The sequence below is a fragment of the Sebastes umbrosus genome, chromosome 1, assembly GCF_015220745.1.
Source record: "Sebastes umbrosus isolate fSebUmb1 chromosome 1, fSebUmb1.pri, whole genome shotgun sequence".
NCBI classification, from domain to species: domain Eukaryota; kingdom Metazoa; phylum Chordata; class Actinopteri; order Perciformes; family Sebastidae; genus Sebastes; species Sebastes umbrosus.
In genome coordinates, this window is record NC_051269.1 from 14,755,110 (window position 1) to 14,781,618 (window position 26,509).

Here is a 26,509-nt window from a genome sequence, read left to right on the forward strand (position 1 = left end):
AAGCATATTTGCCCACTCCCATGTTGATAAGAGTATTAAATACACGACAAATCTCCATTTAAGGTGCATTTTGAACAGATAAAAAACTGTGATTAATTTGCGATTAATGGCGATTAAATATATCAATTGACAGCCCTATAACAGACAACTCACAGTAGCCAATCTGCATTATGGGATTTTTAGCACTTTTGATACTTTAAGTAGCCTACAGTTTTGTTGCTTATACTTCTGTACTTTTACTTTTAGCCTACTTGTAATGGATTATTTTTATTCTGTGGTATTGCTACTTTTACCTACTTTAATTCCACCACTGATGAAACCTAAACTGGAAGACAACTTGAACTAGACTCTGCACATGACCTCCTCTACCTGCTGAGACATAAATCAAACGCCCCCTCTGATCTCAGAGCGTCAGAGCCCCGCCCCCCTTGCTCTGTTATTAACCTGCTGCTGCACACCTGAGAAACACCTGCTGCTGCTTCTACTGATGCTGCTGATGGAGCTAACATGCTGACATGCTTTGATAATGAAGCTTCGGCATTATGTTGTGCAGGAATAACTGTGTTTGCTGCTGCTGATCTTCACCTCTCATAGGTGAGAAGCAGCTGCTGGTGCTCAGGTGAGTGTGTGCTGTGTAGCCAGGCCTACTTGTTGATATCACAGCTGCTGTATGAGGCTGCTAAAACTGATGTGTTGGCTTCTCTTGGCTGCTAATTTTTGCTTTTCTGTTGCTTGTTTAATAGCATGTGCTGTCTGCTTCAGTATTTTGTTTATGTTTTTATTTATGGCTCAGTGAGCTATGATGCTTCCATGCTGTTGATTTTACACAGTGGTGAAATGTGAATACTCATGTTATAGAGTATTATGTGCTGGACTGCTGTTGAGTTGTTTTGGTTGGTTTTCTACTGTCACATTGTAAACCAGGTGTACAGTAGAGGTGATATTGTTTATCGGCTTTAGAGAAGTCTTATGTTTCTGCAATACTGGCTACCACACCAGACACCCAACATGGTCTTGTCACACACAAAATATTAGTTTTACACTTTGGCCTTCGACACTTCGAAAGTAGGTCATATTTCGATAAAATTGCCATTAATTGTGCAGCCGTACGTATAACAGTCCTGTGACAGCCACAGATAGCGGATAGATAGTATTTGAACAACACTAAAATATGATTTGCTGCCGGCCCCAGTCCACAGCAGTACATGTCTTTGTTCTAGTGCTGTGCTCCTGTCTGTTTCTCCAAGCTATCTGTCCATTATCACATGTCTAAAGTTCCCTGTGTAAAGTAAACTCCAACCCTACAACCTAATAATGAATCCATGAAGCAGACTGCTGTTGTCGATACACCCAAAGAGACTTTGCAACAATCTGCTTCAGCCTGGAAATACATTAACATGAGTAACCCACTACAGGCATCTCTCTCTCCCACACTACACATTCCTATCTTTTAAAAAAATCTCTTCTGGCACTGAGACAGACGTGGAGGAAAATGTGGGGAGACAGCAGGGACAGACTGGTTATTTGGGTTTGGAGCGACTGTTTCTCTCCAAAATGTCAGATGAATCAATTTATGAGCAAACGGTGGAAAAGGACAGACCTTAAAAAACCTTGAGTTGTTGTGGAAAAAAACACATTTTCTAAAAAGATGTCCCCAATAACAGACGTACAATATGGCCGCTGATGATGACTTATGTTGAGTAACGGCGTTAAATAACCGTCTGTGGGTGTGAGTCAGGACTGGAGATTTGTGTTTAATCTGGATTAATGATGACGAAGAGCTCCCATTGGCCCGCAGTTTATGATTTAATGAAAGCAGGGAAGAGGCAGACCCCCTGGGGCGATGTGTGTGTGTGTGCAGGAATGACAGGAATAGAGAGAAAGGAAGAAATTAATAGAGCAAGGGGTGGAGGGTGGAGGGAGTTTGTGTGTCTGTGTGTGTGTGTTTAGCTTATCCATTGGTGTTTAAATGAGTGTGAGTGCAAACAGCCACTTCATGAGAGCAACACCCTGCAGAGATAAGACCGGCTGAGTACAAAGCTCAATTATTTACTGTTTGAAGGGTTTAAGAGAAGTGGAGGGGATTGGAGGGGCTTCATGAAAATTGATGCTTTTGTTGCCGAGGGGGTGGCGAGGTTTAAACGACGGCCGCTGAGCCATTAGCGGGTGGTCACCTCTAATCTGAGTCTATGTTGATCATGTTGGAGGTGGCAGAGTCTTCCCCTCTGACTGGGGCGGCAGGAAACCAGCTCCTGTTTAATGATGACGGACGATCTGACGCTGATGAAGAAGGGGGAGGGAAGAAAAAGCTCCACGCCGTGGCTCTGCAGGCTCTCTTGATCTGAGGCCGCCGCGATGAGATGATCTCCTAAATTATCGCAGAGAAGCAGCGAATGGAAACGGCACTTAATGATATGTTGTCAGTGTGGGAGACGGCAGGCTTCACGCTGCTACCGTTGACAGAAATGGAATAAACAGAAACAAATTAGTCGCCGTCTTTTCCCCACACTGTCACTGCAGCTAATGTGAGCTTAGATGGTAGCTGTATTTTTTAAATCTTTATAGTGGTGCAACTAAAGATTAAAGCGATAGGCAGCATGTTTTTGGCACCATTGGGTGCTCATTGGAGATTTTGGCCAATCACCAAAAATCAAAATATAATCAATTTACAAAGCAAATCCTTATATTTATGGACCCAAGATCCATCGCTGATCATGATGAATTGTTGTTCAACTGTCATGATGAAACCCCATTTCTAAATAAGTTTTTAAAGTATGTTTAAAAGATAAAACAAGAAAAATACCAACATACAAACTGAACTAATTGATAAATTATCGAAATGGTTGCCAAATATTTTTCTGTCAACCGACTAATTGATTTATTTCCTAATTGTTTCAGCTCTACTCTAGTATAAAATGGGAACAACATACTGTAACATTGCCTGTAGCTGTTTGTAACAGTGGTTAGCACCGTCGCCTCACAGCAAGAGGGTTCAGGTTTGTACCCGTTGGCCATCTTGGTTCCCTTCTGTGTGGAGTTTGCATGTTCTCCCCATGTTAACGTTGGTTTTCTCCTGGTTCTCCGGCTTCCTCCCACAGTCCAGAGACATGTTAATGGCCCGTAGGTGTGACTGTCTGTCTCTGTGTCAGCCCTGTGATTGACTGACGACCCTGCCTCTCGTCCAATCTCAGCAGGAAGCACGACCCTCTAAGGATAAGGGGTTACAGATAATGGATGGATGTTTGTAACGGTTTAGCCTGGCAGAGGGTGATGCACTGTAGTCTCTTATAGCCAGACCTATCTCCACAGCGCTGTGTCAACGCTAAAGAAAGGTCTGGCTCCACACACAATATCATTCTGCTATAGGGGGGAAAAAAACACTATAGCTTGTTTGTATATCTTTAAACCAGTCACAATCGTCTTGGGCGGCGCTAAGCACAGGATGCAGCGACGATGCCCTTGCAAAAAGCGCAGATAGCAGAAGAGAAGGAGAAATGCCGGCTGAAATAGGCAGCCAATGGGAGGCTCATAGGCTACCCACAGTCTGCATCCGGGGAATCAGACTAGATGTATTGTAATACTGTATATTACCGCTCACGTTAGAGTTGTTGTCCAAGTTTATTATTAAAGTGGAACAAAAGTAGACTGAAGAAGCTGCCCCTTGTTTTTACTATTAGCCACCACCTGAAATTAACTTTAATGTGCAAACTAGTTCACTTTCAAGTGAACCAGCATTACATTACGGCTGCAACTAATGATTATTTTCCTCTTGATCATTCTGTAATTTTTTGGATTAATCAAAATGAGTTATTATTCAAAATGGTGTCTGTCTCAATTTCGCATATAAGGTGATATCTGCAGATTGCTTGTTTTTTCTGACCAACAGTCAGTGAAGATACAATGATATAAAACAGAGAAAAGCAGAAAATCCTCCCATTTGACAAGCTGCAATCAGTGATTGTCATTATGCCTTAATAAATGATTTAAATGATTAGTAGATCATCAACATTTTTGCCAATTAATTTACTGTTTATCCACTAAACAATGAATTAACTAAGTGTTTCACCTATAGAATAAACCCCAGCTGCAAACCAATCCCTGTGTCTGACTTCACCCCCCAAGAAGATTACATGGGCAGGACACAGCAGGAGTCGGAGAGGCTGAAACAACAGCAGCGACAGCACTTCTGCCAGTCTGCGGTAGAGTTAGAGCAACGTCAGACTGCATTTGTACAAATACACGTTGAATTCCTCAGATTCACAAAAGACTGGCAGGCAGGAAGGAGATGAAAGCGTGGAAACATTCCTGTGTATTAGGTTCACCTGTCGGAGTACCTCAAGACATCAATCATAGCTTCAGAGGAGGGTGGTCTCCGCAGGGAGCTTCATGTTGCAGTCGGACGGAAAAAAAATTGGTGCTGTTTTCTGTCAGGTTGAAATATTCAGCGCTGCAGGGATCCATCTCTAAACTCAACTTCTTCTATGATAAGAATTTTTTTCCCACTCATGAAGAACATTAGAGAACAGTTCTGGTGCATGTTATCGTATTGATTGAGGGTCAACGGGTGCATCCTGCTCACTAAATGGCAGTCCAGCAAGACATACTGCAGATCCACTGTACAACTACTCGCATCACTGCCTGTGTAATGTTAGTTTAAATGGCAAAAAGATGCCTGTGCACATTATAATACAAGAATATCAATTAGGGCTGTGCAGTAACTCAATAATTATCATGTTATATTGTCTTTAAACTGATGATTCTTTTCACTATGGATTCATCAATTGATAGTTTTCTTTAACAAATGTCAGAATATAGTTTTAAAAAACCTGCAGCCAAAGGTGATGCATTCATGTTGACCCAAAGATGTTCCGTTTACAGTGATATAAGGCAAAGACGAGCATCAGATCCATGCATTTGAGAGGCTGGAACCAGTAAATTTTCGCTATTTTTGCTTGAGAAAATGACTCAAACGATAAATCAATCATCAAAAGAATAACCGTTGCCGGATGTAATGCAAAGAGGTAGTTCATTGCATTGCCGATCATTTTATTATCTTATTTGTAATTACATAATTTTGCATAAATTTGCCATATATTGATCTAAGAAGAATAATTTTCTTGTTGCATGTTCTTATTAATCTACAAACTTACATGCATCTCATCATGCATATACTATACCCTCATAATCTTACCTTCTGGCACATTAATTTTACGTGTGTAACATGTTTAACTGTACATGCAATAATGACTTAAGAGCTTATGTTCATGCGATGAACCTTTTTTAAAGCGTTATTAATGCATTTCTGGTGTAAAGCCGCCCCCCTTTCACCTGTCATTGCAAGCGTGGGTTAATAATGTTTAATGCAAAGTTGTTTCGTGTCAGTGAAGTTCCACTTTGCATGCATTAGCAGAACAAGAGAGTGTGAGACTTATCTCGTACGATAAGCATCGCACCGCAAAGAGGCCAGATGTTCAATCCCAAATAATTCGCCCTAGATTTAACTCTTGCATTTATCTCGCTGCCAAATCTGTCTCTGCTTTTGTGGCTTTGTAAGATGTAGCCTTTCATTTCCAAAAAGGGTGCGGGTGTTTATGTGCTACTACAAATGACCTATGGTTTTTTTGCTAGCTTTAGCATGTGTGAGTGCGTGTGGGAAGAGGTCTCGTGTTTCCTGTGGGAACTCCTCGCAGAAAGCCGCACCGGGAGTGACGATTCTAGACTTTTAGCTGCTGACGATTATAAAAAGTGAAATGTGAGCGCATTCCTGAGGGCCAAGGTAGAGCCGTGTGGCTACACAGCTGAGGGCTTATTGAAAGATGAGCGCTTAATGGGAAATTAGCCTACAGTGGGACCCAGACGGGTCACAGAAACGTACATGCACACACATACATGCACTGCATTCCCTATTCACCTCCCCCCACTTATGATAATGATCCCTTTTTATATGATCGTCACATGCGCCCACTATCATTACGTTCAGGCAATAAGTCACAGTTGACTGCTGAATCGTAACACGACCCGGTCTTTGTGTTCAGTCCTGAGCTCTGCAGACTCTCTGAATTGTAAAGTTGTACATCTGTGCTGCTGCACTCGGACATTGCGTGCCCCAGATTTGGGTTGGGAGTGTTGTGAGGCTGTGAGAGAGCGACAGCTGACTAGCTGGGACCAGAGAGGAGGAGGAGGAGGAGGGAGGGAGGGAGGACGGATGGGGGGAGGAGGAGGAGGAGGAGGCGGTGGTCAGACAGCAGTCAGCGTCCACTACTGGGAACCCCGGGGAAACTGAGCCAGAAGAGAAGGGACTACAGTTGCAGCTGTTGTTGCGCACACACACACACACACACACACACACGCAGACACACACACACACACACAGATTATTCTTAGCTCTTTTTTCTAATCTTGAATGCTCACTGACCTGTTCGTGCAGCGTTATGTAAAGTTGTAATGTGTTGCTGAGATGCTGTTAAAGCTGAGAGAATATTGATCTGAACACATTTTGGCAGCAGATAAATAGTATTATATATATTATAGTATACCGTGTGTGTGTGTGTGTAGGGGGGGATGTTAGACCTCACTTTACACATAGGTTACAGAATATGACGTTAGTTATGGCTTTTCATTCTTGAATTTAGGCTGCTATTATTTATTTCCAATATCGATTAACATGCTGAATGTTGTTTTGAGTAGTTGATGAATTCTGTCGTCTGTGAAATGTCAGGAAATAATGAAAACATTCTCTAATTGCTTGTTTTGTCAACAGATATTCAATTTACAATGATCTGAAACCATTATCACATTTGAGAAGTTGCCATTTTTACCGATTTGAAAAATAATAGAAATGATTGAGTATCAGCATTGAATTCTGTTGATTCAGTCTGAGTTACAAATACTGATGTTACAGAAACACCAGTTTCTACAAACCCTGCAAACTGCAGCAGGGAAGGCTTTGTTTTAAAACCAGATTTGTTTTCGTCCTCTTTATTCCAAGATCAAGTTGATTTATTTATGCATCTCTTTGACTGAGTATGTCTCAAATGACCTCACACAGAACTAAAAGCCTACTTATGTCTAACTAACAATCATACAATAAGATTATGTAATGTAGTAGCAACAACAGAAACTAGTCTAGGGCTGCAGCTAATGATTGTTTTCATTATTGAATTTTTTTAATTAAAATCTGTTTTCTTGAATGACTTTGTCTAAAACATGTCAGAAAATAGTAAAAAAAAGTAGAATATAGAAAAAAATGACTTAAATTATTAAAGGGTAACTGGTATTTTTCAAACTGGACCTGGACCTGATTTCCCCATTTTTTTGTATCAAGAGACTAATGGGGACAACAATTTCTGAAATTGGTCCAGTATTGATGGAGAACGCTGTAACTGGCAGCCACGAAACAAACTTCCATATGTTGTCAGACACTTATGATAATATCAGAGCCTGTCATGGCAAAAACAAGCACTTTTAATGGACGTAAATGGTGGTGCCAGCTTGCCCCCATAGCACCATATTGCAGCCTGTGAGCAGCTGCTGTCTGCAGCATTCGCCCTCAATACTGGACCAATTTCAGAAATTGTTGTCCCCATCAGTCACTTAGACACAAAAACATGGGGAAATAAGGTTGAAAAATACTGAAGTAAGCCTTTAAGTTATTATAAAAATAGTTAGAGTTGTCTGCTGATTGATTAATCAATTAATATATTAATTGTTTCCGCTCTAAAAGAGCCACAGCATATCATGCTAGGGAGTTATTTCTACACCGTAGAGCAGATATCTTTTACAACAGCCCGCGACCTCTGCAGTAGGTATTACTTGCTTTTCTAGTACGAAGTGCTGGAGGAAAGAAAGATGAACTGACTGATGTGGTTTGATGTGTATCACATAAAAAGCATCTCAGGGATTGAATGTCATGAAGAGCCTGTGATAAACTGCAGGGCTGCAGAGTTCACGTTGCTTTTATTTATTTATTGAAGACCCTGATGGAGTTGTTGTACAGATTTAGAATCAATTTAGAGCACCGTTGATGCACAGGCAGTGAGTGACTTGCTGGCTTCGCCCTCAATGAACCTATTAGTCATGCAGCAGCACTTTACTGTAGCGAGGACGCAGAGCACAGCAGAAACAAATCAGACTGAGAGCTACGGCTGAAAGCAAGTGCTGGCTGCTAGAGTCTGACATTTTGCTTTATTTCTTTTCTTTTTGACTTTTTAGTTGATTTATTTATTTATTTTTACTCTATTTTGTGTTATGAATATATTAAGTGTAAATATGGTGACTGGTGATGACTTAATGTCATCTGCAGCAGATCGCTTGATACAATCAAAAGCTACAGAACAGCATCCCCAATGCACCTTGTGGTGAGGTCAAGAATGTGATTCTAATATATGTGAGTTAGGGCTGTCAAAGCTAACGCGATAATGACGCGTTAACACGCATTGATGTAATTTGCGATTTTCAGGTTGTAGCGAGCTCAGTTTTCTCAGCTAGAGCAAAGATACTGGTATCATATGAAACTATAAAACCTAAGAAATCATTGGTACCAACCATGTCATACTAGCTTGTCACGAGGGAGGTTAAATAACTTTAAATTTTGGCGAGGAAAAATTGGCATGGCCATTTTCAAAGGGGTCCCTTGACCTCTGACCTCAAGATATGTGAATGAAAATGGGTTCTATGGGTACCCACGAGTCTCCCCTTTACAGACATGCCCACTTTATGATAATCACATGCAGTTTGGGTCAAGTCATAGTCAAGTCAGCACACTGACACACTGACAGCTGTTGTTGCCTGTTGGGCTGCAGTTTGCCATGTTATGATTTGAGCATATATTTTATGCTAAATGCAGTACCTGTGAGGGTTTCTGGACAATATTTATCATTGTTTTGTGTTGTTAATTGATTTCCAATAACAAATATATACATACATTTGCATAAAGCAGCATATTTGTCCACTCCCTTGTTAATAAGAGTATTAAATACTTGACAAATCTCCTTGTGAAGGTACATTTTGAACAAATAAAAAATGCGTGATTTATTTGAGATTAAATATATTAATCGATTGACAGCCCTAATGTGAGTATACGTTTTCCATATCATGATATGCCTGTAAATTGAGAAACTATTTATATTAATATTGTGAGACTGATTTTGACCTCTTTGCTGTAACATATTTACCAGGATGCTGTTTGTCTAATGCTTATTGTAAAGCTTCAGCTCCACATTACTACAACTAACAGCAACAGCGACAACAGATTCACCATTTGATGCACAAAACAACAAAAGTCAAGACGCAGAGCAACATTTCTTTTTGAAAACCGATTTAATTTACAAAGAGTCAGTGACAGTTTTACAGTGCACATGACATAGAATCACTACTGAGGGTTCGCAGAACCCTGATGAAAAATATCAACAACAGTGCTGAAAAATGACACTTAGACAACTGTAAATAGGAAGAAATAAACATTTTACATACACACACACTGTATGATGACATCTCAGACTGTGCCTCATCGTAGCAGAAACTGTCTGTGTGTGTTGGACCCTCTGAATGTACAGTATGTATTGACCTGAATACTGAGACAACACCATATGGAATCGAATGGCCAAGACACTCAAAAGACCTCAGGCCTAATCCCTGCTGGTTAAGTTGATTGGTCTGGGATCCCAATTGAAAACTGAATGAAATTAACTGTGTTTTTTTCACTTCAATAATAAGTTAGAGTATCAGATTGTCCTTGCATAACAGTGGTCCTCTATAAAAACAAAGTATTTTGGGTCAGAGCGGGCAGTGTCATCTATAATCCTGAGGGAATCCTGATATTTAAGTGAAGAAAGCTGTAGTTTGTTTTTTAACTTGATTAACGTTATGATGCTGCTTGAAATGAAAAACACTGAAACTGTTTATTATGATATAAGAGAATAGATACTGTAAGTTTAACTCATCGGTTTGTGATTTTAAAAACACATGTGGCGTTATTGTTTATTGTAATGTTACTATGACGTATTTATCTGTGCAGTATAATGAAACCATGCGATTGGATATTACAGTAAATGTTCGTTATTGCTGCCGTTTGGTTGATGAAGAATATGTACAATGTTCTGTACGTTGATCCTGTCTGATAGAGATTACGGGTCTTTACCTCCACTCTCAACTGTCTCATCACTGTTACAGCCATGTGATGTATGTGTATGTGTGTATATACAGTATGTAACATCATAATTCAGTTCATCCTCAACGCTTTGGGATTAAACGAGCCCGTTTTGCATCTTCTTCGAGGCCGTGGCGAACGAGCTTTACATAACGACCGGGTACCAGATGGCATTCAGTCAGTCAGTACTCATGGTTGGCTGTGCCATCTTTACCCTCCTCTCTCTGCGGACTGACAGTTGACTCAACATGTGCCATGTCTACACGGCAGAGAAGAAAAAACGAGCATTTCTAACATGACGGCAAGCACAACGTTGCTGATTACGAGGGACAAATCTCAAAGTTGAATGTGCAATCTTTGAACTAGACATGCACTGTATTGCTGTTACGTCTTTTATAGGCGAGATGAGATGAGGCAAGACTTCTCTAAACCCATTTAAATGCGGCAGTGTCTCATAGTTTTACTCCTGTGTAACATTCATTCCCTGAGCAAAGGCGAATGAGACCGACGGGTTCAGTTTGTTAAACCTGAGTTTCCAAGGCGTCCAGGCCTGTTGGAAACAAAAGTGAGCTTATGACTGTGTTTAGTGGCAGTGCGTTCAGTAACAGCTGTTTGTAGCATCACTTATAAAAAACGGTAACCATGCAATCCAACAGTTGGTGTTTCTATTCATAGTTGCAAAGAAGTGAGATGTATGAGAGTCCTGCAGCATAGCAGTGGAAAAAAGTCCGTGGATTATTTTTATAAAGATCTGTAATGATGGCGACATTCTGAGAAAGATGTCAAAGTACCGTCTTTTAAGACACCCAGAGAACGCAGTCATACATGCACACACATATAAGAAGAAATTTGAATAATACAAAACTTGCAGCATAGGTTTCTCTGAAAATGTCTGTCTCAGACACTCTGCAGCACACACTCGCACACCCAGACACACACTGCAAACAAGGTTTAGGATTGTCAGACAAAATGTTGCCCTGATAATCTCGTTGTGGGTGTGAAGTTCATCGGTTCATTTTTGGAAGATAACTGTATCCAAGCCTCTGGTTCAGTCATTCATTCGTTCCCCCTCCAGCACAGCCCAAATCCCCCCAGCACCTGTCACTCACTCAGTTTGGCATCACTGGCAGCCTGTTGGCCCGAGACTCCCTGTCAGACCCACACAGCTGTGTTGTAGTCAAACAAGGGCTGCATTTTCTCCAGACCAGTCTCTGGCTGTCTCCTGTCTAAATAAATCCCAGCAAATGGCTGCTGGTGGACCTGGGGGAAGTGGTGGTGGTTCCTCTCTGCTTCAGCTAGATGAGGACACGGCCTGCCTTTGCCCTGCTGTCCATTTGCCCAAAAGGGCAGGTAGAAGCTGCCTTTTGAACTTTTGGGAGCCGCTTTCTTTGGCCTTTTGAAGAGGTCTCCCTCTGTCAGCTCAGGAGCCATCCAGCCGGGCCTCTCCTTGAGCAGCTTGTCCCGGTCGGGCCGGACGCCGCGCAGGAACTTCTTGAAGATGTTTGTGGTTAGCGAGAACTTCCTGCAGATCTCCTGCGAGCGACTGAGGCGAAGAGGGTGAGCTGGGGTGTCCGGCCTGTCAGCCCCTCCGTCGGCTATGCTCTCCTGACTCCTCTTCCTCCTCTCCTCCTCTTCCCCCTCTTCCCTCTCCACCTCGGGCAGGTCCAGCCAGTTGCCCACGAGGTCGGCGAAGACGTTGTCGCCCAGCACTAAGGGCTGACGGTTGCGGCTGCGGCTCATGAGAGAAGAAGTCCAGTCGCTGGTGTCATCTGTGCTGTCCTGGGAGTAGTCACTGTCCAATGAAGGGCCTTCTCTGGAGAGGCTGTACAGGATCCCAGGCAGGTCCACTGCCTGAGCACGACGGGGAGCCTGTGGCTGAGGGTAGGCCTCCGGTGGAGGGTTTCCCACCATTGGTCCGTAGAAATCCACCTGCGGGGCAGAGTATCCCGACCACCTCTTGGGTATAGACTCAAGGTTGTTCTCGCTTCTCGCGCTCCGTGCGCTTCTTTCACTTTCCTCGCTCTCACTCTCGAGGCTGGATGCCGAGGAAGATGAGGTTCCCAGGCTGCTTCTGTTACGAGACAGGCTCCTGTCCTCTCGGCTGAAGGTGTTTCTGCTCTCCAGAGACGGCCTTGAACTTGTCATCGGGCTCGGGCTTGGGCTGGGCTCCTCGTGCATGGTTTGGCTAAAGGTTGAAGCCGCTGTGACTGATACTTCTGGAGGAGCTGGATGTGGGAGTCCTCGGTTAATGGGCCGACCAGAAATGTCGAGGTTGTCTAGCGCTGTCTGGACCTGAAGGAGCTTGAGTTCCTGAAGGGCTCCCATCATTGAATTCATCTGAGCGTGGAGGCCATCTCCAGCTTCTTTCATACACAGCTGCAGGGAGACAGAGAGATAGAGAGATGAAGAGATTAATAAAGAGATGATGAGCGACAAAAAATCGAAACTGTCCTGTTCGGTTTAACAGCTGAAGACCTTGTAGAGGTCGTCATTTCAATCATTTGACTCCTCAGCGTCCTGCATCTCATCCATCAAAGAGTGATTTCCTCACTTTACCCCCCCTCTTGTTCATCATTTATCCCAGCACCAGCAAAAATCCTATTAAACACCATCAACTGGCAGTATCAAAGGCATTAAATCCATGTATTCATGAATAAATATCACCGTAATAGTCCTGCTGTTTGTCTCTGTGTCGGTTAGACTCTTCTCTTTTTGTGTTTCAGGCTGCGCACCTTGTTTAATTATGGGTCATGTGACCTAGTTTTGGATGACAGGCCTGGCTCCCATATGGCCTGCGTACGAGGATCCAACCTATGACAGCTGTAAAACAGACCAGCTTTCCATTTTTTTTTCTCAGTCTTTTACTCTTTCTATCACCCTTTTCCATCCATTTACTTTAATCTATATTTGCTCTCTCCTCCGAGCTCTTTGTCTTCACTCTTACTTCCCTCTGTGGAGCAGTAATCATACACTCTGCTTTTATCCTCCTCCTCTTCTTCCTCCTCTCTCTTTCTACTCTCATCTGTCTAAGAGCCTCTGTCATGTGATCTGGGCTAACCGTCTTCTCCTGAAGGCAGACAGAAAGCCCAGAGGCAGCATCCTAACCTGTGTCTTAACTTGTAGGCTTGAATCATTTGACCCAGACCGTTGAATCGTTCTCTTGATGTAACAGGTTTATCTTCATTCAAGAACATGCTCACATTGGCAAATAACTGATTTGAAGAATAAACCTGCCGGGAGGCCTCCCTTTTTAAAAAAAAAAAAAAAAAAAAAACGTCCGTGGGAAGACGAGAGGAAGTATGCAAGGAATTTTGAAAAACGTGCCGGTGTCTGTGGGAAGCCGTTGGTTTTGAATTTCTAAAACACGCCTACTGCTGACAACACTGATCAACACTTCTTTTCCTTCTAAACCTGTCAGGATATGTCATTAATCTGCATCAACTAAACATAATTGCAGTTTATTGCACATAAATCAGGCCTTACTAAGTAAAACAAATATAAGTCTTTAGAAATCGAAACCCACGCCTTACCTTCTATAAACTGTCACAAAGCCAGAGGTAAATATATCCCTGTCTGTCTCCCTGTAGTTGTCAGTCTGCACCTCTGCCAGTCTGTCACTGTCTCTCACCTTTCAAACAGTTCGGTCTTTATGTATCTCTCTCCAATCGGGGGACACCGCTGGGCGTGACAGCCAATCAGCGCTGCCCGTCTAGACTATAATCCCCAAACGGTGGGGGGGTGGGGTCACTCGGGCGGAAACAGATTTGACAATTAGAAGAGCGAGAGGGGAGACGGCGAGTGAGAGGGACGGTGAGAGTCAGCCGGATGAGTAGGGATGGAAGAAGGGGAGGGATCCCTCGCCATATGTTTAGATGTCGAAGAGAAAACTGTTGATGTATTTAATTATGGATGATGCCATAAGAACACATGAGGGGTGTTATATAGGGAGGGGGGTTGGTGTAACATCTCCAGGCTGTGATACTTAATCTTGAGGGAGCAGTGATTGTGTTGACCCCAAGGGTGGGAAAAGAAGCTGCGTTGGACAACTGACAGTACAGCATCATAAACAAAGCAACCTATAAGCACCGTGAGAGAAGAGACTGTTGCAGAACGAGGGTTTTCTGGGAAAACAGACAAATGTCGTCGATAACAAAAATTCTTGGGCTACATTTAGATTAAAAAGTAAAAATCTAGCCATAAGATAACAGGCAAATATTGCAAAATTATTGTTAGCCTCCCAATATGTTTAAATATATTGAATTCTGAAGTGAAATGTGTCTTTGGGGATGGTAATGTCGTGTCGGTCCACCACTTTGGTCCAGACTGAAATATCTCAACTATTGTATGGATTGCCATGAAATGTTACACAGACAGTCATGGTCCCCCGACAATGAAGCTTACTGACTTTGGTTGTTGCCCAACGTTTCCTTTAGCAACACTATGAGGTTAAGATTTCTGTTTTTTTGGTCAAATGTCTCAACAACTATTGGATGGATTGCCATGAAATTTGGTGCAGACATTTATGTGCCCTTGAGAATTAAAGGGATAGTTTGGGTGTTTTGAAGTGGAGTTGTATGAGGTGCTTATCCATAGTCAGTGTATTACCTACGTTAGATGATGGTCGGCAGGCCCCCAGTTTGGAGAAGCAGACACGAGTTACCGCACGAAAGCAAAGCAATGTACTGCTGTGGACGGGGCCGAAGGCAAAACATATTTTATAAACCTAAAAGAAAGGCTCACCTAAAACAATCAATATCAGTTTAAGTGTATGCTATATTTTGACTATTTTCACTGGTTTACCTTGCAGTGAGACAGCTATACAGTCCATGTTTCTGACGTTATCTATGATTTCGCCAAAGCAACCAGACTCAATCGGGAAAAAACTGTAATTTTACCTCGCAGGACACGGGGGTAGCTGGTCTACCGCTGCCTCGATCGGTTGGTTTGTTTGCGTTATGTGCGACTTTGGTTATTTCGAATTCACCAAAGTCAAACAATAGCACAAAGAAACTAACCAATCGAGGCAGCGGTAGACCAGCTACCCCCGTGTTCTGCAAGGCAAAATGTATGTTTTATTTTTTCTTATAATAATAATAATAATAATATGATCAATTTTATAAATCATTAGACTTTTTTGCAGATAATTATAATAATAATAATCATTTAACCTATAAAAGATAATTGTCTAACACCAAAGATATTCTATTTAGAATGATATAAAATGGAGAGAAAAGCAGGAAATATTTAAATTTGAGAAGCTGATACCAGATAATGTTTGGCATTCGTCCTTGATAATTTACTAAATTGATCATCAGCATTGCTGTTGATTCATTTGCTGTTAATCGATTCAGCGCTGTATACTCACATGGTCTGTACCTTGACACTTATCCAATACCCTGCTGCACCATTAACATTAAACCCCTGGGTTAAAACGCTGTACTCTCACTAACATATGGCTGAATACGTGCATGGGGGCGTGAACAGCCTCTGAGATCAGATAATAAGCCTATCAATGCACATGCTGGGAACAAAAGCCTTTGAGCTTCCCGTTGGTTCGCTAAATTAGGCAGCGAAGGTACGTGTAATTAGCACAATCAGGTTGTCTCTTGTCTTTTGTGCCTTCAACATATGGCTGACTTCATTAGCTGTAATTGGCTGTGTCCTGGGAGAGAGAGGCTGGGAGAGAGAGGCTGGGAGAGAGCACAGCATAATTACGGGTTTACTTTCCTCCACATCAAAGGTCAACAAGTCTGAAGACGAGATGACGTGCTGAGTTATGTATTGTCGTTCCATCTTCAGAGGCTGAATGTGGCTTTGGTGAAGTGTATGCAGGGATCAGCTGAGGGATTACCTCACTCTGAACTGCTGGTGAAATCTGGACCACTTAAATGTATTAAATCTGTTTTTTGAAACATTATCTGCAGCCTAAAAGGGCCGCACCTGTTTGCACATGCTAACCAAAAACACCCTAATTTAACACTCACATGCAACTTTTCCGTTATACTCAAAAGCGCAGGCGTTTTCCCCCTGGTTGTTTAAAACACACTGAGTTGTTTACTGGCGTTTCTATTCTAAGGCTACATTAATAATTCATATTGTGCCCTGCGGAACAAACAGAAGAACAGCGGTAAACTAACCCTATTATTCCACCTTTACCATGCCAACTAACTCCAGGCACTCCGCCGCTGCCATTTCAAGGCTGAACTTTGTGGCCCAAATATGTCAGCCTTTTCAACATTCATTCTGCCGTCTGCTCAGGATGCTCAACTTTAAAATAACGTCCCGCGGCGGTTTCTAGTTTAAACACAGATGTTGTTCATCCTGAGATGTGTCACTTCTACAATGTGTGAATCAGCTCAGGGCCTCATTAGGGCAGAGACACAGAGGATGCAGACCTGACAGGACCTACACGAGCACCTTAAGGTCTTAACCGAGAATAAAATGTAGACGAGGAAAAAAAAGTCTGTCTAATCTAATTTAATTGAGAACTGGGATGAAATTGGGACTGCAGGGAATTTCTATACCGTCCAGAAACACTGGCATCATTAACCCAGTCTTGTTGAGTTTAGTTAAATCTCCTTTTTGAACTCAAGCCTCCAAACCATTTCAGCCATTTGATCCATCAAGCGTGTATTTCTATAAAAAGATTATTTTTGAAAAAAGCAAGTGGAGTGAAAATCTGCTGAATGAATGAAAGAAAGACAAACGGGGGCTGTCCAGATTCTCCCCCTTCATCCCCCACTACTTCTTCTTCTTCTTCTGCAGTGATGCCAGCCAACCAGACATAATTGCCAATTAAAGGCTGAATGCTTCAAAGTTTAAGAACAATGGCTGGCAGTCTTGAATTAATGTTGAATGGAGGCTTATTAAAAAGTTCTGGCCATTTTATAATTAAAGAAAGAAAAAAAAATGATTGGTGATTTCTTTATTTTATAACCTCATGTCAAGATCCATGTGCTGTGAAGGTGCATCCAGATACAATTCAATATGCATGCAAGTGAATTAAATACCACAAAGTATAAATAAATCAATGCTGTCTGTGGAGCTCGAGCTCTCTGCCTCAGCCTCGATATTACCTCCTTCAGTTATGGAGGGGAAAAAATAAATTCACTGTGCAAACACACTGAGCTCACACATCCACACATGTCCAAACACGCCTCGCTTGAATGAAGTCAGTGTCTTTTTATAAGGCACGTACCGGTGCACTTGTGTCCACTGATATACATTAACTGGATTGTTGGGTGAGAAATAAACGCACAAACAAAAAATACTGGCCGTTGACTGTTGTTGTTTATTTGTTGTTGGCTGGAGGGGGAGGAAACAGTGAGGCCAAGGTTATCAGACCCAAAAGGTCTTCCTGTTTAGAAGGAGCTGGCCAGCAGCAGCAGCTAGTGTGTACTCCACCCTCCCTCCACCTCCACCCCCTAATTAAAAATGAATGGTGGGCTGTGTGGGTCAAGGACGGGAATGGGGTCTCTTGTCCGGGGGATACAGAGAGGGTCTCTGTGACCGAGCTGCTGGACACGCCACAGACCGCCGTGGACAGCCCCGAGGTCGCGATCAAGAGGGCAATAAAGCTGTGGAGCATTCACCGAGAGAAATAAATTACTGTGCACACGGCAATGAATGCCTCTTTTCACAAAAAGGTTACATGGTGACTCTGTTTGGTCCAAATGTCCTCAGGGTCACATTCAGGAGAGGAAGAAGTGTGAATAATGTTTGACGAAAGAGTGAGGGACATAAAAACCTCCTGAATGATGTCATGACAAATTGGTCGTTAAGTGTAGACATCCACATTTGAACCCAAATTTTTATACCCGTTATATTCAGTATGTTGATATGCTGCTCTAGTGTCACTATTTCTCACTGACTTCGCTGTTTGTGTGTGTGGAGAGCTCCGACACACAGCAGAGAGAGGATGCAGCGTGATAATAAATACTAGTCTTTAGCCACGGATTTTTCTTAATCATCGCGTTTCAGACAGCCTTTTGCGATGTGTTTATCGCGCACGTTCATATTGCAATGACGATGAAAATACGATTCATCGGTCAGCCTTGGTGCACAGACAGGCAAAAACCGACCGTGTATGATGATGTGATGCCACTTAGGCCGTGCGGACACTTGCCCTCTCGGATACGGCTAGCATTAATCACGCTACAGTATACACTGTGATTCATTATAAATTCCTGAATTTTAGGAAACCTAAAGGGTCAGAGTTAAAGTTGCACAAGCAATTTTTGTAACTGTTTTGGAAGGCGCTGACGAACTATATGCCATCCTGCCGAAAGAGGCATTGACTCCAAGATTGCTTATGTAGGTCATTTTTAAAAGCAAGGATTGGATAATCTATAGACCTCAACGTGAACACTTTTCATTGCAACTACTTTCTAACAAAAAAAAAGTCCCTGTGAAAACTCTTGACACAGAGTCCTGTGGGTTAACCAGCGCAACGGGAACACTGTTTCTGGAAAGAGATTAAAATTGCATTCACCTCCTGTTGTACTGGGGTAGCAGCAGAAATTCCAGAGACAGATATACCAAGCGCTTGGCAAATAAAACCCAAACTATCTGCCAGAGTTAAGTGGAAATGGAGAATTAGGTGTACTGTCCCTTTTAAAACAGATTATATTTAAACCAAATTTATCACTGCTTCTATGACCTGCTGCCCAGCAAAGACTCCCTGACGGCCTTTTCAGAGATGGGAGGTGGTTTAATAGCTCGTTTCCTGCCAGAGCTCATTTACGTGATGCTGCTGTGGCAGACGCACGATGATTAGGATCCATATCATCATCTTTAGCAGATGATATTTGGAGAAAATCTGGGACCCAATCTGTTATCTTCCTGGCTGAATATCTTCAGTGGAAGCAATGATCATTAGACAGGTCTTTGATAGCGCAGCAATTGACGTCAGCGCCTGGTGTGTGGGCAGTGAAAGTGCACGGTCAATTCTCCAGCCCACAGTTGTAGCATCAAGTGTGACGTTCATTTTGCAGAAACTCCGGATACTTTCTTAGTCTAACATCAAAAGCTCTCAGGATGAGTGGGTTGATTTTTGTGAAGCATTGTGAGCATTTTAAAGCTCGTTGAGTTCAGGGATTTGTCAGGAGTGAGTGGGCCTCCATTAATGCATTATGAAACTCAGTAATGTGTCATGTATATACTGTACATGTCGCCGTAATGTGCTCATGCGCAATTGTTCAGTGTGGAATACAGAGCATTTTGGAATTTGAAGTTTGTGCTGTCTGTCTCTGTGACCATGACAAATTTGGTGCCATTTGGGCAATAGGTGTCGCTGTAGCAGCATCATCATCCATCTATAAAAGAAGGAATCTCTGTCTGTGTATTCATATCACGGTTTTGGGATCACGGTGTTCGGTTCGGTACATTTATGATACAGCGAGGAGGTCATTTTCTGATTTCAAAATTCTTTTCATTTATTTGGCAAAAATAAGATAAATGTTTGCCTTAACAAAAAGTATGGCTTACATAAGGAACATAAACACTTCTTCATTGACAAATCTTAATTGAAAGAATAGGTCTTCTGCAGTAATTAGTGCAAACAAAAATGCAGCTTTCTTATTTTCATATAAATATGATGTAATTATAGACTAAGGCCATCAACTGGCAGGCCATCAATTGAAGCATAAGCTCAACCAGAACTATGCTAAAAACAAACAAAAAAAACAACAACAGTATAACAAACAGTATGTCTCAATTCCCTGATTATCAGCTCTTAATTGAAGGATTAATTTTTCCACTCAAAAAGTGCAGTATTTGGAAAGGAATACGGTTGGATTTCTGTACCACTGTGTTATTTAGAATAATTAATAAATATAAAACACATTACAGGGATTGTGCTGTTGACCCTCTCCAGTTTCCAATCCCTCACTACTTGTGTCAGTGCTTGTATTGTTTACGATCGAGTGTGGTCGTAAATGCAGCGATAAACACTCTTACAGCATGAGATATGACTTTGGCACGGTATGAATCTGCAGTGGGAAGCTGCCTGATCGCTGTGGGGGAACGGACTCTCCGTCCAGTCTGCTTTTGTTTCGCTCCGCTAATCGACACATTCGGGTGATGTCGTCGTATTTAAATGTTTCAAGTGTCCACATATAAACCCGACTTCAGTTGAACAGTGTCGGCGTACAGTTTGACACAAATCGTTGTCAGATTAGCTCGAACATCATGAGCTACTGCGCCTTTACAACGCTGCTACCATTCATGGTGATCTGCCAAAAACGTTCAGAGTAAAACTCACGCTCCAGAGTTTCTGTTCCGTGCCTGCGAGTAGTAGACATAAACAGCTGTTTGGCTAACGGCATACCGAAAGGATGTCGCGAACCGAACCGAACGTCCTATACCGACCGGTTCTGTACAAATACACGTACCGTTCCAATCCTAGTATGGATCATTCGCATCATGGATCATTCATTTAGCAGCTGAGGAACCAGATAGTTTTCTCAGGAGTTAGAGGAGACCAAAGACGGAGCTAAAAAGAGAATGAATATTTGACTCTGTCCAGAAACACAACTCCATATAAATGCTAATGTAACTGTGTTTGCTGGATGTATAAAAAGGCAATCTGTACGATGGCATGTTCACCAAAACAACTCATACAGTGATAATTTGTCAATGCTGTGTTTACAGCTTGTTCCACTGCCCCAAGTGGCCAAAAAATCAATTATTGCTGCTTTAATGCATTGCACAACACATCTTCCATTTTGGTAGCGGAACAATTTCAAAAATCCAATTTCTTCTGGCCACAGACAAAGCAATAACGTCAGATAAATGTCATTTGAAGGCCCAAAGACAAGAACATGAGAGAGAGCACAATATTGACCTAGACCTCGACACCCCATGAGAAATAATCCACATATTTCTTCAAATGAAAGCAAACAGAGGAGAGAAGAGACACAACTCGATCTCAGACCAGCGGGGTCACGTGTGGTTACAGCAGCAGCAGCAGCATAATTAACCACTCCAGTGTATCTGGAAACAGTAAATCCTAAACGTCTACAGCAGTGATTTCCATTCTGTGAACCGTGACAAAGCAGGTTATGTGCGCGCAGTCTCATAATGATAAACAGGCTTTGTTAAAAGGTTAGTGGTTATAACTCAAACACAATGATCACCCAGGCAAAACCCCTCAGCTGCCACCAAGAGCTATAGGCCAATTTTAGCTGAGAGGAAGGAAGGGCAGGTTGGAGAACAGGAGCCATGAGGGAAGCACCAAACAAACGAGATTAAAGTTATACCACTACACTTCTTTGTGTTGTGTGCAGTTTTCTGATCCCACACCCTAAAGGTAACAAAGAACATGCAACTTTGAGGCACACGAGCTTTCCACACTACACTATACACTATTTTTCTCAGATTTCATGACCTCACACTTGCTGGCTTTGGTGTTGAATTCCAAGCTGACAGTCATGTTTTTGAAATGTGCCTCAGGTGCGAGAGGGATAAAGGAGTATGATTCATATCGAATCAGCTTCAATAGTGATGACACCAAAAGGTTTGACTTATGCTTTAGTGTCTGAAATGCAGGTGTGAGCCCTACATTTAGACAAGATGACTCAAAGGCATGTCAGTATTTGTTTCTTCGACTTTAAGCAGGCAGGAAGGGCTTATGTTTTTGTTTCATGACTCTTTGTCTGTTGTGTGGATAATGAGTCTTGCGTGAGCTTAAAAATATGTCATTGTTACCATTATATCCTCAGGATTTCTATGGAGCCTTGCTGTGCTTTTTATAGGAACAAATGGGAGCCAACAAGCCTGTTAACAAACTCTGCTTTCAGTTACAAAGATGAAAAACGATGATACAGTTTGAACTGACTTGGAAAGTAATCTGCCAGCTTTGAGTTTTAGCATCACTGGCGTGTTGGATGTGCTCAGCAGTCGGGAGAAATAGCCCCAGACCTTGTCGTGTCAAGGGTCAAATGTTCAAGCATGACCTGACACTACCCCACACAGACTGACCCCCCCGACCCCTGACACGGTGTTCACACTTTCGTATGACAGTCTTCTTCTTTTAGAGCGGATGGTGCATTGGGTTTCAGGGTGTGAACTGCGGGGGCACTGCGTTCACAGTTGTAATTTACGTGACTTTTACACAGGCTTTGAATGCCATGCTCACATTTCTGTGAACTAAACTACAAGGTGAACATTTAAAGGACCATACTAGTTTTTTTTTTTCAAGTTTCCATTCCTTATTTAAACAATGTGTGCGTCACAAAGTTGGTAACCATTTCAAATGCATGCCAGTTCCTCTTGTTAGCTCTGTCAGCAGTGTTGCCTTTGTTTTCACTGTTAGCGCTGTTAGCACCGTTGGCTACAAGCCATTAGTCATGCTGAGTCAATAGAAATGCTCCCAATCTTGCATTTAGCACCTTTTAAGAGTTTCCAAGAGGTTTGTTATTGTGCTCATTAATGACATTGAAAATGGGTTTAAGAATAAAGACATCATCTTTTTGCGAACAGCAGGAAATATAGAGATGGAAAAATTGCCATAAAAAGATGACAAGCATGGATAATATCGATGCTCTTTATATGGAAACGTATAGAACTTTTAAAAGCTGCATATTTCTTTGATTGATGTGAAAAACTGCCTAGAGACCAATACCGTAGCTTCCTTGCTAAGTAAAAATGACATCGTCTGGATGGACACGTCACTCACTACTACTACTACTGATTAAGGCAAGGTTAGTGCAAAACCCTCCCAAACAGAAAACGGCTAACATAAACACACATAGATTAATACAGTGAAATGAAATGGCAATTCAGTCTCATCATCAGGCTCAGAGAAACTTGCCTAAGTTGTGCAGTTATTACACTGAACATCAGGTCTGCATTAATTATTGTCAAAGTTATTGTGGCTTGGGTAATGTAGTGCAGTCAAATCAATCTGCAATTAAGCTGCATTATCACGATGATGTACTGTATCTTTGACAAAATTAACTGAGACTTGATGTGGAGTATGATGGATTACAATACTCAAGCTCATTTCAACAGTCTGCTAACTGATTTTCATACAATAGAGACGAATGGAAACCAATGGCTTCCTGAAACTGGAAAATTGTCTTTAACACAGCAGCTTGGTTTGCAAAATGCTTCAAAGACTGTGATGTAGGTTTTAAATGACCGTCCCAGTTGTTTTGCACGTTTTAGACCATTTACTACAAATTACACCTTATAGTCACAAGTGATATTGAAGAACCACTCGACCCTGCAGCAGGTGTTAGTTGGTTGTTATGTTTGTGATCTCTGCGTTGCAGATGGAGCCGGTTTACCGCTCTCCAGTGGGCACTGGATGAAAAATCCGTCACAGTGGAAAGAAAAGTGACAACCTTGGCATAGACACCCCCTCGCTTTTCTGAACAACAGATTGCATCCCACATGGTCCTTTGCAGGGGGAGACTGCCTCGGCTTTTTATCCGGCATCTGCTCTCTGTTCTCCTGTTTGATCCCCGGCATGGCGCGACACTTTTTTCCATTATGTTACCAAACTGCGATATGGCAGATATAACACAACATGTCCTCCTGGCATCGACTTCTACTCCCCTATAATCTCAAGTGCCACTTCACAGACGTGTGGCTAATTTGGAGATGCAAATTCACAGAAGTCACAGAGCAGATCATGTTGCAAAACACGCAGCCATGCGAGGCTTTTTCTGCGGGCCAGTGGCTGGATTGAAAAAAAAAATCAAAAAAATCTGTGTCTGCTTTGAAGATGATTCCAAATGAAGTCTGTGCCAGTTAAGGCTCCTTTGAAAAATGGGTCTGTGGTGTGTCACTGCCAAATGATTTGGGTGTGAGGGTGCAGCTTCCAGATTTTGTTTTTAAATTTCAAGGATGGGGTAAGAGATATAGCACTCTAAATGTGCCACCGTCAAACACATTGGTTTATTAGAGGAGAGGAGATGTGTGAACACATTAAATAAGAGAGACTGACAGATTAATTTAGGGCATAATAATGTGATGAAACTCACTGTGACTGCCAATTTCACCTCACTCCACTAAAGCAAGACCTCACAGTAGTATGTTGTAGGGCTGCAACTAACCATTATGTTCTGTATCGGTTGATTATTTTCATGATTAATCAATTATTTTGATTTGTGTTTAAATTGTCTGTTCCCACAGAGCTCCTGGTGAGGTCTTCAAATGTCTTGTTTAATTCGATCAACAGTCCAAAATCCAAATATATTCAGTTTACAAGGATATTAAACAGATAAAAAGCAGCAAATCCTCACATTCAAAGCAAACTCTTTGGCATTTCTTCTTTTAAAAGTAAATCAAACGATTATTCGACTATCAAAAATAGTTGCTGGATCTCTCTTTCCAGCTCCAGTCCATTGCAACACATGATTCAATTCACTACAAATCTTACACATATTTCTTTTTTGGAACCATCTGACATCTAAGTGCTGTCCTCTTTGACAGAAGAGGAGAAACTGTTAAGCCTAAAACATCTGTCCCAGATGTTGTGGACAGAGAGAAGGATATGTAGGCTACACACATGCCTGCTCAGAGCTTTAAGCCTATACACAGATTAATGCGATTGAAAACACATGCAACCCCCAACTGAAGCTAAAAAAAACTAGAATATAAGACAATTAATATGCAAAGAAAGCACCACATCTGAGGTTTTTTTATGAGATATTCATTTATATTTTTTTTGTTTTGCGCGCACATAAGCGTGCCAATTTGGCACAGTGAAATGCGTAATATGCACATTAACTGAGTAGAGAAGGACATCTTTCAGTGCTGATTGCAATAGTAGAAGTACAGTAACATAACATACCAGCTCCTGCTTCAGTCGCCTCAGACACGCATCCATGTTTTTGCATTCTGGTTTGGAGAGCTGCTGTTGGTCCATGTTTCTTTTTTGAAATACAAGAATTTCAGATGAGACGCTTCGCCAGTCGCCGCTCAAGCATGACTATGAGAGCTTTCTGCTGGGCAGAGGGAAATTAATAAACAACGCTCTCGTGGAGAGCAGAAATCATGTGCGATTGGAGATGCTTGGATCCTGCTGAGGAATGCGCGCACGGCTCAAGATGACGCGGATCCTGTAATTAAAAAACAACTCCTGATGACGAAGATGCGTTTACTCCACAAAAATGATAATGAGGTCCTCTTCTTGTGGCTACATCAGGAGACTCAGTCCGTGTGTGAGTGTGTGTGTGTGTGTCTCAGTGCGACTGTCAGCCTGCTGTGTGTGTGTGTGGTTTTTCCCCCTCTGCTATTTTCCCATTCAAGAGGAGCGCTTACGTTGCTCGTCCAATCTCCTCCAATGAGTGAGCCTCTCAGGACACACTAAACCTCATTCAAACTGGGAATCCTTCATTTATTATGGACGAGTAGCCTAGATTTGTCCACTGCAGCTTGTGATGATTTCACAGAGATCATGAAGAGAGAAAACATCTGGACATATTTGAATCTGAAAGACTATATAGGTAGTTGGGGCAACTGAAAGAGCATAAAAAAGTAAATGTCTCTGCAGGGGTCTGCAACCTTTACTATAAAAAAGCCATGTTAGGCAAAAACAAAAAAGTCTGTCTGGAGCTGCAAAACATTTGAGCATTGTGATGAAGGTAACACAGTTTATAGTCTAAGTATAGAGTATATAAGTCTAATGTAGTGAGGGCCAAAGAGACAATGTACTACGGAGTATTAGGGCCACATTGAGGGGAAAAATATCTGAGATTTACAGAATAAAGTCGTAATATTAGGAGAATAAAGTCGTAACTTTACGAGAAAAAAAGAAAATAACACGTAAAGTTACTACTTTATAATATTATGACTTTATTATCATAATATTACGACTTTTTTCTCATAATATTATGACTTTATCCTCGAAATCTCAGATTCCTTTTTTTTCCTCAATGTGGCCCTAATACAAAGCGTCTCGAGATAACTTCTGTTATGATTTTACGCTATATAAAAATAAATTGAATTGAATACTCCGTCATACCATAGACCTACAACAATGATAAATAAAATTGAAAATGTAAACAAAAAAACAGTTATTCATTTCCACTAATTTTTAAAAAAATCCACAGGGAGCCACTGGAGAGGAGCTAAAGAGCCGCATGTGGCTCCGGAGCCGCAGGTTGCAGACCCTTGCTCTATCCCATAACACTGACCCAATAGATTCTGCAGCCACTATTGCAGCTCACTGGACTGAAGGAGGAAGTTTAAGGAGGATGTGTCTAAAAGAAACCATATGTGTTATGAAACGAGCCATAGGGCCAGTTTCCTGGCCACCGTCACTAACGGTCAGAGAGGAAACACCTGAACCACAGGCTTTTGTTGCGTGACAACGGATATAATGCTTTATTAGCAAGGGGGAAGGAAGAGGTT

The 26,509-nt window shown here is 41.9% G+C and overlaps 1 protein-coding gene and 1 long non-coding RNA gene across 2 annotated transcripts; one reads left to right on the forward strand and one right to left on the reverse strand.

Annotated features, from left to right (window-relative positions):
* The first annotated feature begins 426 nt into the window (after positions 1 to 426).
* On the forward strand, positions 427 to 23,875 carry LOC119496738. The gene is made up of 2 exons (XR_005208797.1): positions 427 to 594; positions 23,422 to 23,875. It is a non-coding gene; the product is annotated as an uncharacterized LOC119496738 (long non-coding RNA).
* inka2 (inka box actin regulator 2) lies at positions 9,300 to 25,707 on the reverse strand. The gene is made up of 2 exons (XM_037784248.1): positions 24,948 to 25,707; positions 9,300 to 12,523 (listed from the first exon to the last, which is right to left on the reverse strand). The coding sequence occupies exons 1-2, from the start codon at positions 25,020 to 25,022 to the stop codon at positions 11,300 to 11,302; spliced, it is 1,299 nt and encodes a 432-aa protein (XP_037640176.1). The 5' UTR covers positions 25,023 to 25,707; the 3' UTR covers positions 9,300 to 11,299.
* Positions 25,708 to 26,509: the final 802 nt, after the last annotated feature.